General features: G+C 43.4%; 1 protein-coding gene across 3 annotated transcripts in view; it reads left to right on the forward strand.

Annotated features, from left to right (window-relative positions):
- The window catches only part of opn4a (opsin 4a (melanopsin)), a 65,930-nt gene that overhangs the window by 19,143 nt on the left and 33,883 nt on the right, over positions 1 to 12,904 (forward strand). For 2 of the 3 annotated variants that reach the window (XM_060854416.1, XM_060854417.1), the window contains exons 3-4: positions 1,182 to 1,315; positions 10,123 to 10,326. In XM_060854416.1, coding sequence (XP_060710399.1) covers positions 1,182 to 1,315; positions 10,123 to 10,326 — 338 coding nt within the window. The remainder of the gene's footprint in view (positions 1 to 1,181; positions 1,316 to 10,122; positions 10,327 to 12,904) is intronic. The other variant, XM_060854418.1, reaches the window with a different exon arrangement.

Consider the following 12,904-nt stretch of genomic DNA (forward strand, 5'->3'; position numbering starts at 1 on the left):
CTCAATGTGGATTTAATTAGTCTCTTGGATGATGAGCAGGGAGAAGATGAAGGTGCAGGTTTTGCACCTTCTACCGTTACGTGGGAAGGTGCCTTGGGACAGGGTTTGTGTTAGTGGTTGATGAATGGACTAGGGTGTCCTGGAGGGAACGATCCCTGTGAAATGCAGATGGTGAGCAATGGGAAGATGTCTTTGATGGTGGCATTCTGTTGGAGTTGTCAGAAACAGTGCCCTGCTTGCATGACCATGTGTCCCCGGCGTGCTGTAGTGTTCCAGTGTCTCAACTTCAGACTGGGCACTTTACAATCTTCTGGACTTGATATTGAGTTCAACACTTTCAAATTATGAACCAACTGCCATTCCTTCCGTTTCTTTTATCTTTACTTGTTACATTTTCTGTCACCATGACCTCTCTCCCCTCCCTCCACCCCAGTGGGAGTGTCTGTCCTTTCTAGTCTGGCAGTTACAGACACACCTTTGTTCTGCTATTCTCGCATTCTGATCACTTCAGCGGAACTATCAACATCTTTTCTCCCTCAGCACTTCAACTTCGCCCCCTCCACGTTCCTCCCCCCCCCCCCACCAAAACTTGAAGAGTCATCTAGGCTCGAAAGGTTAGCTTGCTTTCTTTCCTTGGGTGCTGCCTGACCCACTGTAATCACCGGCATTTTTTGTTTTCAGGACAGATTCCAGTATCTGCAGTAATTTGCTCCTAAATGAAGCACGAGGTTTTATTTCTGAAGGGACAGAACGGAAAAGTAGGAATGTTTTGCTAATGTGTAAGAAAACGAGGGGAAGGAAATAGAGAGTTATGTTAGAGTTGGATAAAGGTGGAAAGAGGATCCAGTGGAGAATGAACACTTGCAGGGACTGGTTGAATTGAAAAGTCTGTTTCTATGTTGTATATCCCTCATGTACTCTGATATGTAATCCTATGATATATCAAACATCTGAATAAATGCTCAAAAAGAAATGTTAAACTTTGGACAGTGACTGATAATTAGAAAAAGGAATGAAGTTGTAAATGTGTGGAATAAGATCCTCCCAGTCCTTGTAAAATGCTGTTTCTTTTCCTTGCCTCTGCGTTTAGCTAAATTAACAATAGAAAAGAAACAAGACTGCTTTGAAAAGCGATATCGTTCCGTTTAAAATTACAACTTTCCCTCTCTCTCTCCCCACAGAAGCAAGAGTCTGCGGAGTCCATCTAATACTTTCATTATCAATCTGGCCATCAGCGATTTCCTTATGTCAATCACACAGGCTCCAATCTTCTTCACTACAAGTCTGCACAAACGCTGGATTTTTGGCGAGAAAGGTGTATTTCCTCTTTCTTTCAGTCTTGTGATTCACGGTGTCATAGAGTCATAGGGGAAATAGACCCTTCAGTCCAACCAATCCTTGCCTCCTTGGGGACCTACTTACTGTCCAGTCTCTGCTGCATAGACGCTCAGGGGTTTACTGTACAGTAAAGACTGAGAGCTATGGACTCAAGCTCATTATGAGGATGTGTTTGCTATTGGCCCACCTTGATGTCTGTCCAGCTGTTTCAGTGGGTTAACCAGTGCAGTGTCCAGAATCTTGTTCAAACACATTCACATTTATATTTTGCCTTGTCATATTTAGAACATAGCCGAGTACAGCACAGTCTAGGCCCTTCGGCCCACGATGTTGTGCCGAGCATTTACCTTAATCTAAGATCAAACTAACTTACACGCCCCTCAATTTACTGCTGTCCATGTGCTTGTCCAGCAGTCGCTTAAATGTCCATAATGTCTCTGACTCTACTACCACTGCTGGCAGTGCATTCCATGCACCCACCCTCTCTGTGTAAAGCTCCTACCTCTGACATCTCCCCTATACCTTCCTCCAACCACCTTAAAATTACGACCCTTCATGGCAGCCAGTTCTGCACTGGGAAACAGTCTCTGGCTACCCACTCTATCTATGCCTCTCATTACCTTGTACACCTCTATCAAGTCACCTCTCTTCCTTCTGCTCTCCAGTGTGAAAAGCTCGAGCTTACTCAACTGCTCTTCATAATACAAGCCCTCCAATCGAGGCAGCATCCTGTTAAATCTCCTCTGCACTCTCTCTAAAGCATCTACAGCCTTCCCATAATGAGGTGACCAGAACAGGACACAGCATTGTTCCCACGACAGCTGGAGGAAGAGCACCTCATCTTCCACCTAGGAACCCTCCAACCACAAGGGATGAACTCAGATTTCTCCAGTTTCCTCATTTCCCCTCCCCCCACCTTGTCTCAGTCCCAACCCTCGAACTCAGCACCACCTTCCTAACCTGCAATCTTCTTCCTGACCTCTCCGCCCCCACTCCCACCCCCACTCCAGCCTATCACCCTCACCTTTACCTCCTTCCACCTATCACATTTCCAACGCCCCTCCCCCAAGTCCCTCCTCCCTATCTTTTATCTTAGCCTGCTTGGCATACCTTCCTCATTCCTGAAGAAGGGCTCATGCCCAAAACGTCGATACTCCTGCTCCTTGGACACTGCCTGACCTGCTGCGCATTTGCAGCAACACATTTTTAGCTCTTCTTAAAGCTTCCCAATGGAGGGACGGATGGATAAGTTATGACTTTGACTACTCACAGAGTTTGGCCCCTTGCATTAAGTTGTAGGAATGAAGAATTTGGTACAGGCATGAAGTGTCCAGTTTCTGACATGGACTTGTCCTTGGTATCTGTTCAGCACAATTGAGATCAGAACATGCTGTATCTGTACTTGTGTGACCTCATGGCTCACCACACTGTGCAGGGTTTCTTTTGCGTTGATGATATCATAGAATCTCTACAGTGTGGAAATAGGTCCTTCAACCCACCACTGACTCTCTGAAGAGTAATCCATCCAGACCCATTCCCCAACATTTACCCCTGACTAATGCACCTAACCCATACATCCCTGAACACTATAGGCAATTTAGCATGACCAATTCACCTGACCTGCACATTTTTGGATTGTGGGAGGAAACTGGAGCACCCAGAAGAAACCCATACAGACAAGGGGAGAACTTGTGACCTCCTCACAGACAGCCACCCGAAGCTGGAATTGAACCCGAGTCCCTGGCGCTGTGAGGCAGCAGTGCTAACCACTGAACCAGTGTGCTGCCTCAGGGATTCCATTCTGCCCTCAACGGCTTCTTAAATTGCTTTTGAAACACTCCAAAGCACACCACCTTCTTGACAGCTGCATGACTTGTTTCAGTTATTGACGGAGGCTGTTGAGGAGATATTAGTAGCAGATGTGGTTGATAGCTTTGTGGTGTTCCTTTTGCTAGATTTATATATGTTTTTTATACATCTGCAGTCCTCACTTTCTCCTAGTTGATCTTAACCTACTGCGAATCCTCTTGCAAGGATGCCTATTTGAAGAAGCTCTCTTCCAAGAAGGGCGTATGCCCGAAACGTCGATTCTCCTGCTCTCCAAATCATTTATGTAAATGACAAAAAGTAGAGGACCCAGCACTGATCCTTGTGGCACTCCACTGGTCTCCAGTCTGAAAATCAACCCTCCACCACCACCCTCTGACCTCTCTCTTTGAGCCAGTTCTGTATCCAAATGGCTAGTTCTCCCTGTATTCCATGAGATCTAACCTTGCTAATCAGTCTCCCATGGGGAACCTTGTCGAACGCCTTACTGAAGTCCATATAGATCACACCTACTGCTCTGCCCTCATCAATCTTCTTTGTTACTTCTTCAAAAAACTCAATCAAGTTTGTGAGACATGATTTCCCACGCACAAAGCCATGTTGACTATCCCTAATCAGTCCTTACCTTTCCAAATACATGTACATCCTATCCCTCAGGATTCCCTCCAACAACTTGCCCACCAGTCTATAGTTTCCTGGCTTGTCTTTACCGCCCTTCTTAGACAGTAGCACCATGTTCGCCAACCTCCAGTTTTCTGGCACCTCACCTGTGACAATCGATGATACAAATATCTCAGCAAGAGGCCCAGCAATCACTTCTCTAGCTTTCTACAGTGTTCTAGGGTACACCTTCTCAAACATTTCAAAGGCAAAGTTGCAAATCACACAACACCAAGTTATAGACCAACAGGTTTAATTGGAAGTACAAGCTTTCGGAGCGCTGCTCCTTCATAATTAGTTGACATAAGCATGGAAGATGTATTGGGTATGCTAGAGGTTATTAAGGTGGACAGATCCCCAAGACTGGATGGGATCGATCCCAGGTGAGAGAGGAAATAGCTGGGGCCCTGACAGATATCTTTGTGGGATCCTTAAACACAGGTGAGGTGCCGGAGGACTGGAAGATTGCTCATGTTGTCTCCCTGTACAAGAAGGGTAGTAGGGATATTCTGGGTAACTATAGACCAGTGAGCCTGGCGTCAGTGGTGGGGAAGTTGCTGGAGAAGGTACTAATGGATAGGATCTATATATATTTAGAAAAAAATGGGTTTATCAGTGGTAAGCAACATGGTTTTGTGCAGGGGAGATCGTGCCTTACCAACTTAATAGAGTTCTTTGAGGAAGTGACCAAGTTGATCGATGAAGGAAGGGCTGTTGATGTCATATACGTGGACTTTATGAAGGTGTTTGATAAGGTTCCCCATGGTAAATTAATAGAGAAAGTGAAGTCACATGGTGTGCAGGGTGTTCTAGCTGGGTGGATAAAGAACTGGTTGAGCACCAGGAGACAGAGAGTAGTCGTTGAAGGGAATTTCTCGAAGTGGAAAAAGGTGACCAGTGGTGTCCCATAGGGGTCAGTGTTGGGACCACTGCTATTTGTGATGTACATAAATGATCTGGAAGAGGGCACTGTTGGTATGATCAGCAAGTGCAAATGACACAAAGATTGGTGGAGTAGCAGAAAGCATAAGGGACTGTCAAAGAATACAAAAGAATATAGATAGAGTGGAGAGATGGGCGGAAAAGTGGCAGATGGAGTTCAATCCAGACAAAGGTGAGGTGATGCATTTAGGCAAATCTAATTCTTGAGTGAATTATACAATGAACGGAAGAGCCTTTTGAAAAGTTCATGGGCAGAGAGATCTGAGAGTGCAGGTCCACTGTACTCTGAAGGTTGCTGCACAGGTGGATAGAGTGGTCAAGAAGGCATATAGTATGCTTGCCTTCATTGGACGGGGTATTGAGTGTAAGAGCTGGCAAGTCATGTTAAAATTGTATAAGACATTGGTTTGGCCACATTTAGAATACAGTGTACAGTTCTGGTCGCCACATTACCAAAAGGATGTGGACGCTTTGGAGAGGGTGCAGAGAAGGTTCACGAGGACTTTGCCGGGTATGGAAGGTGCTAGCTATGAAGAAAGGTTGAGTAGGTTAGGTTTATTTTCACTAGAAAAAAGGAGATTGAGAGGGGACCTGATTGAGAGGTTTACAAAATCATGAAGGGTATAGACAGGGCGGATGGAGACAAGCTTTTCCCCAGGGAGAAAGATTCAATAATGAGAGGTCATGCTTTCAAGGTGAGAGGTGAAAAGTGTAAGGGGCATACACGCGGCAAGTACTTCACACAGAGGGTGGTGAGTATCTGGAATGTGTTGCCAGCAGGGGTGGTCGATGCAGGCACCGTAGATCCATTTAAGATGCGTCTGGACAGATGCATGAGTAGATGGAGAGCGGAGGGATACAGATGCTTAGGGATTGGCGACAGGTTTAGACAATAGATTTGGATTGGCTCAGGCTTGGAGGGCCGAAGGGCCTGTTCCTGGGCTGTACATTTTCTTTGTTCTTTAGGTATTCCACAAACACCTGATGAAGGAGCAGCGCTCCGAAAGCTAGTGTTTCCAATTAAACCTGCTGGACTATAACCTGGTGTTGTGTGATTTTTAACTTTGTACACCCCAGTCCAACACCGGCATCTCCAAATCATTTCAAAGGCAGTTTCTCTTTGTCGTCAGAAGTCAGACTTCGCCAGATTATTGCCCAACAGGTTTATTTGAAATCACAAGCTTTCAGAGTGTTGCCCCTTCATCAGGTGAAGTGAACAGTATGATCCCACAATGGGAGAATGACGTAATTGAGGGAGAATTGTTAATCAGGAGACTGGAAGAATTCCCCTGTCTCTATCGTAAGATTGTGGCTAGTTTGTCAATATGACAGCCTGTCAGTGAACATTAACAACCCTTATTAAGTACGTACAGGAGATGGTAAAACAGCACATCTGTTCGCATCCTCTACACTCAGCTCCTGGGTCCATGTGCTTTGACACTATTGAGACTACTCCTCATGCACATACTCTATAGCTATTATTGGATAAAGGTCAAGTCAACTCCCTTACTCCACAAACGTTTTGATATTTTTAGAAACTGCCTCAATCATCACCAGCATCGAGATATCTTGGTTTAATATCTCAGTGGAACAATTGTCCAACGATTTGATGCCATTGCAGTGAGGCTACAATGGGTGGGTCTGCAGGGAATCGGTGCAGCCGACTGCAAACATTCCCCAGCCCCTGAGGTGATGCTCAGACAGAGATAGAGAACCGACCTGACTGATTATTTTGTTGAAACTTTCTGTGGAATGAAAACATTGTGAATCTCAGGGAGTTGATCCTGTTGCTCTCCTTTACTGTTCAACTCAGTACAGCAGGGTCTGTATTTCCATGGGTACTTGTAGATCTTCTGAGTTTTCCCCTCTTTGACTATTCAGCCTCTCTCAGCTGATATCTATAGTTTTCACAGTAGTTCAGGGTCAGTACACCTTTGAGGTAGGAGCTATGGGTTCAAGATTCAAACTGGCCAGTACACCAGTGCAGTACTGATGGAGTGCTGCACTGCCAAAGGTCTCAACCTGGATGAGATGTTAAACTGAAGCCCCGCTTGCCCTTTCAGGTAAACACTAAAGTTTCTACGGCCACTTCTGTCAATGCTGGGATGGGTGAGGACTTCCCTATAAATAAGAAGTAAAACCAACTACTGAGTCCCAGTCCTGCATTATTCACATTGAAGGCTGTACCTTGCATGCTGTCTCTTGTCTCAGACCACATGACCTTTGAAGGCCCATTATTAAGAGATAAAGTGTTTCCATAAAATTCAAAGTGAAAAATCACACAGAATAACAAAGAATTTGGAGCATGTATAATTAGAGTAGATCTTTGCCGGTGTTTATGTTTGCTGGTATCTCCATCTGAAGATTCACAGCCATTTAAGTAAGGCAGTTCTTCCTCATTTCAGTGCTAAACAGCTGAGCTCTTACTGAGAGTGTGATCTCTGATCTTAGACCCCCTGCCCAGGAACATTTTCTCCCAGCTACTGCTCCAGCAAAACTCCACTGAATTTTCCATGTTTAGGTGAGATTATTGTACATTCTTCTTAAACTGCAGGGCAAATAAAATTAATGTAATCTTCCCAATCTAACCTTATCCAACAGTCCCTTTATCCTAATGTCTTTATTGCACCCCTGCCATCAAGCATATCTTTCTCTAGGTAAGGAGACCAAACTGTATGCAATACTTCAGGTATTTCATATTGGTCTCTCTTCAGTCCTATACAATTACATTAATAATGCTCTCATTTTACAGTCCCTTTGTAATAAAGGCCTTTAATTTACTGCAGTCCATGTACAGGATACTAAGGTTCCTCTGACGTTACCTAGACTCTTTCCATTAAAAGAAATCTCTTTTTCAGAGAATCCCTACAGTGTGGAAATAGGCCCTTTGGCCCAACAAGTCCACACCAATCCTCCGAAGAGTATCCCACTCAAACCCATTCCCCATGACTCTACATTTACCCCTGACTAATGCACCTAACTTACACATCTGTTTCAGATAGTAGCATGTGATCTTTTATTTCCACCCAAACAGACATCAGTGCCTATGTTTAACGTCACAGTTGTGAAAAAGCACTGCCAACCATGCGGCACTCCCTCAGTGGGTCCAGGATGCCAGCACTGATGCCTGGGTAACGTGTAACAGAGGACAGACTTTGACTAGAGTCGTAGAATCATGTTGCATATCAGATCCAATGACAGTTTGGTGCTCCCAATTATACAGTCAGACATTCTCCTTTTGGTTTTATTTATCTTTTCATAGGATGCGTGCAATGCCAACATTTGTTGCACATCCTGAATCGTCCTTGAATTTGCTGGGAATTTTGTGGCCATTTCAGAGGGCAGTTAAGAGTCAATGACTTTGCTGCAGGTCTGGAGTCACGTTTAGGCCAGACTGGGTAAGGATGGCAGATTTCCTAAAGGGAAGGAAATGAGATATGTTCTATGTTTCCTTATCCCCGAAACGTCCAGCGTAGTCAGTCCTCACTTTCTCCAGGTTCTACGGTTGGTTTGCTTTCTCTAGGGAAGAAACCTCAGTGTGACTCAGATATAAGGGATCAGGAGTTTAAGAAGCAACAAACCAAGGGAAAACCTTGCACTGTAATATGACGCTCTTCGGGCTGGATTTTATAGCTATTGGACATCCAATTAGCAGCCGTCTCTTGGCAAGCCAACCAATTAAAGGTGCAACCAGGGGCTCTGTATTCAGTCAGGAATTGAGACTGGGATATCATGAGATGAAGGGGTTTGGCCTCAAAACAGGAATTTGGTCATGGATTGCAAATTTAAATGGTTCCTGCCCTGAGAAACTCTCTTCATTTTTTTATTAAAGGCTCACAAAAGTCAAACAATGAACTCAAAACTCATACACCTTCACCGGCACTATCTGCTGCTACCTGCAGTCATTCTGCCTTTGTACCACCTCATAATACGCACCTAAAATACTTCCACTTTCCTACATCAATGCAGCCTTCCAAGATCATGCCACTAGTTCTTACATTTGTGTGGGAGTGGTGCTGGACCAATTGATTTACAGCTAAACTCCAGCCGATAGAATGATACAACATACAAATCAGAAGCAGGAATAGGCCACTCGGCCCCTCTACTCTGCATTGCCATTCAAGAAGATCACGACTGACCTGAGTATTTCCCATTCCTGCTAACCCCTCTGCTTATTAAGAATGTATATTCCTCTGCCTTAACAATATTCAAAAACTCTGCGTCCACCAAATTTTAAAGAAAGAAATTCCAAATACTCATGACTATGTCAGAAAACAAATCTACATCACTGTATTAAAAGGTGACCCCTTTTATTTAAGCCATGACCCCTAGTTCTAGGTTCACTCCAAAGAGGAAAATCCTTTCCACACCTACCCTGTCAAGACCCTTCAAGATTCAAGGTGTTTCAGACAATTCTCCTCTTACGACTCTAAACCTCTGCAGACACAGGTCCCTAGCCTGTCCAGCCTTTGCTCTAGGATAACACACCAAGCTTTGTGTATTCTCTGAACTGCCTCCAAAGTATTTCTATCCTTCCTTAAGTGAAGAGGCCAAGACTGTGTGCAGTACTTTAGATATGGTCTCACCAGTGTCCTGAGAAACTGATGCATAATCTCCTGACTGCTGTGTTGTTCCACCCCCATGATAAATTATAACATTCTATTAGAACTTGTTATACTTGCATTTTAGCTTTTCGAGATTTACGCACAAGGATACCCAGATCCCTCCGCATCACAGAGTTCAACAATCTCTTAAAAAATAACATTTTAACAACATAGAAACAGGTTACTTGGCTTAACTGGTTGATGCTGCTGTTGATGGCTCTACATGCATCTCCTTTTTCTTTCATAGATTTATTTGGCTTCTCTTTAAATGCATCTATGCTACAACCACTCTGTAGGGCAGGGGTTCCACATTCTAATCACTCTGTGAATAAAGAATTTTTTTTTCTTTTCTTATATCCGTACCTTCTAACTTTGGACTCTTGGAAATATCTTAGAGTTGTGAAATCCCACTGGACAAAAGGAGGCCATTTAGCCCATAGGCCTGTAGAGTTCTTTGAAGAGTGAATTCCTCTACATCTACTTCTCAAATTGCTTCATAAATATAAAACCTCAATCACAGAATATCCACAGTATTCTGTTTTCATTGTTGTTACAGGGGTAACCTACACTTACTGCCAATTCAAAGATCTTTGTACAAGAAATTCATTCAAAGTTCAATTGCAATCACATTTATAATATTTCAAGCAATCGTTCCAAATCAACCCAATGTTAATCAGGCTGGAAGCGAGACATTAACCCTTTAATCAATGGCAATTCTTTCTGATGCTGTCCTTTTCCCCTCTCCCTTCAGGCTGTGAGCTATATGCTTTCTGTGGGGCTCTATTTGGAATCACCTCGATGATCACACTGGTTGTAATTGCAGCTGACAGATATTTAGTGATCACCCGGCCCCTGGCCTCCATTGGAATGTTGTCGAAGAAGAGAGCTATCTACATCCTGCTGGGTGTCTGGCTGTATTCACTGGCCTGGAGCCTCCCTCCTTTCTTTGGATGGAGTAAGTATCGTTGAGTAATGAAGTTATGGCAGGAATTGCTGACAATAGAATTATTTAGAGCCTATGTATTGAAATTCCTCACTCTTGGTTATTTGACATATCTATCCTCTTCACTGGGCAGATAACTTGGTGGTCGTTTTTACTTAACCATTAAAGGGACCATGATTCTGCAGTGTTTGATTAAGCTTGTCTGATCACTAATCCATGTGCCGTTCTTGATTGCTTCAGCCTGTGATTTCAGCTAATCAGTCAAGTGACTTCTGACACTGAGAAAAGATTTTAGAAAGACACAACGTGCTACTCCTAGCTATGAAGGCAAATCCATTGAAAATGGTGTATAGTTCTAAGAAGTTTCAATGATGTAAATAAACTGTTTGAATTTCAAACTATCCTCATACTATTCTAAGATAAACTCTGAGATATGTTAGAGATACAGCAACTCCAAACATAGCAACTTCCATTCTGGAAACCCACTGACAAGAAAGCTAGGCTGTAGCTCTCTAACAAGATACCCTATCCACAATATAATTAGTACAATCCATGATCAGTGAAAACTAACATTCTGTCAATCGTGCAGGATCAAATAGACTCATTTTTCTTTTCCCTGGACTGGCTTATCACTCTAAGGGAGTCAGGAAGAGCTGGGACTATTTCTGGAGCATGAACAAATTTGGAACAAGATGCTGCTGAGTTGACCTGGAGACAAGTTCCCTGATCATTTCAGTGGACAGGTTCTGAAGCTTGAAGGTCAATCTGAGGTCTTCTAGCTGTTGGGGAGTAACACTAAACCTGACCCTAACACTAACCCTGACCCTGACCCAGACTCTCATGCTAACCCTAACACTAGCCCTAGCCCTAACCCTAATCCAAACTCATCATTTTAACCAGCTGGATTCCATCACAAGATTTCATTTTTTAAATCAAAATTAAACTTTATTGTATTTATAGACTTTTAAAAATCAAGCACTATTAACTCAACAATATAACTTACAACTGCCTATATTATTCTGTTACAATTAATGGTTACTTAGAACATAGAACATTACAGCACATTACAGGCTCTTCAGCCCTTGATGTTGTGTTGACCTGTGAAACCAATCTGAAGCCCATCCAACCTAAACTATTCCATTTTCACCCATATGTTTATCCAAAGACCATTTAAGTGCCCTTAAAGTTGGCGAGTCTACTACTATGGTCGGTAGGGCATTCCACGCCCGTACTACTTTCTGAGTAAAGAAACTACCTCTGACATCTGCCCTGTATCTATCACCCCTCAACTTAAAGCTATGTCCCCTTGTGCTGGTCATCACCATCCAAGGAAAAAGGCTCTAACACTCCACCCTATTTAACCCTCTAATTATCTTATATGTCTCAATTAAGTCACCTCTCAACCTTCTTCTTCTCTCTAATGAAAACAGCCTCAAGTCCCTCAGCCTTTCATCATAAGACCTTCCCTCCATACCAGGCAACATCCGAGTAAATCTCCCCTGAACTATTTCCAAAGCTTCAACATCCTTCCAATAATGTGGTGACCAAAACTGCTCGCAATACTCCAAATGTGGCCGCACCAGAGTTTTGTACAGCTACAGCATAAAACTCAATCCTTCTACCAATAAAAACTAACACACCATATGCATTCTGAACAACCCTATCAGCCTGGGTGGCAACTTTCAGGGATCTATGTATATGGACACCAAGATCTCTCTGCTCATTTACACTACCAAGAATCTTACCATTAGCTCTGTACTCTGCAGTACACCACTGGTAACTAAACTCCAAGATGAGCATCTCCCTTCAACCACCTGCCTCTGTCTTCTTTCAGCCAGCCAAATTCTGATCCAAATTGCGAAATCACCCTCAATCCCACGCCTTCATATTTTGTGCAATAGTCTACCGTGGGGAACCTTATCAAATGCCTTACTGAAATCCATATCCACCACATCAACCACTTTACCCATATCCACCTATTTGGTCACCATCTCAAAGAACTTAATAAGGTTTGTGAGACATGACCTACCCTTGACAAAACCATGTTGATTATCCCTAATCAACTTATTCCTTGCTAGATGATTATAAATCTTTTAACCCTTTCCAACACTTTACCCACAACCAAAGTAAGGCTGACTGGTCTGTAATTACCAGAGTTGCCTCTACTCCCCTTCTTGAACAAGGGGACAACATTTGCTGTCCTCCAGTCTTCTAGCACTATTCCTGTAACTTAGAGTGACTTACATCTGTCAGGTTCATGCAGAAGTGTACCTCAAGAAACAATCTTAATTGTCCTCAGTTCTCAGAGGTAAGATTTTCATTTACTACCATTTGACCGTGGATGCCTAAGTCCTTTATTCTGGATACCCATCTCAATACCTCCTAGCTTACCTTCTGGTGCTTGTTTTTGGCACAAAACTCCAAGAGGATCACCAAGGATTTTTCCACAAGCTGTAAGCAAGACTTCTTCTAGTGTCCTTCCCCTCATGAAACTGAAACTTAGATTAAACCCTGCCCACAGTTCACGCAGGCGATGGTGATGCTAGCTTTTTCTTGCTTATGGTGTAGGCCTAATAAGCTTTCATTTACT

The sequence above is a fragment of the Hemiscyllium ocellatum genome, chromosome 43, assembly GCF_020745735.1.
Source record: "Hemiscyllium ocellatum isolate sHemOce1 chromosome 43, sHemOce1.pat.X.cur, whole genome shotgun sequence".
Taxonomy (NCBI): Eukaryota; Metazoa; Chordata; class Chondrichthyes; order Orectolobiformes; family Hemiscylliidae; genus Hemiscyllium; species Hemiscyllium ocellatum.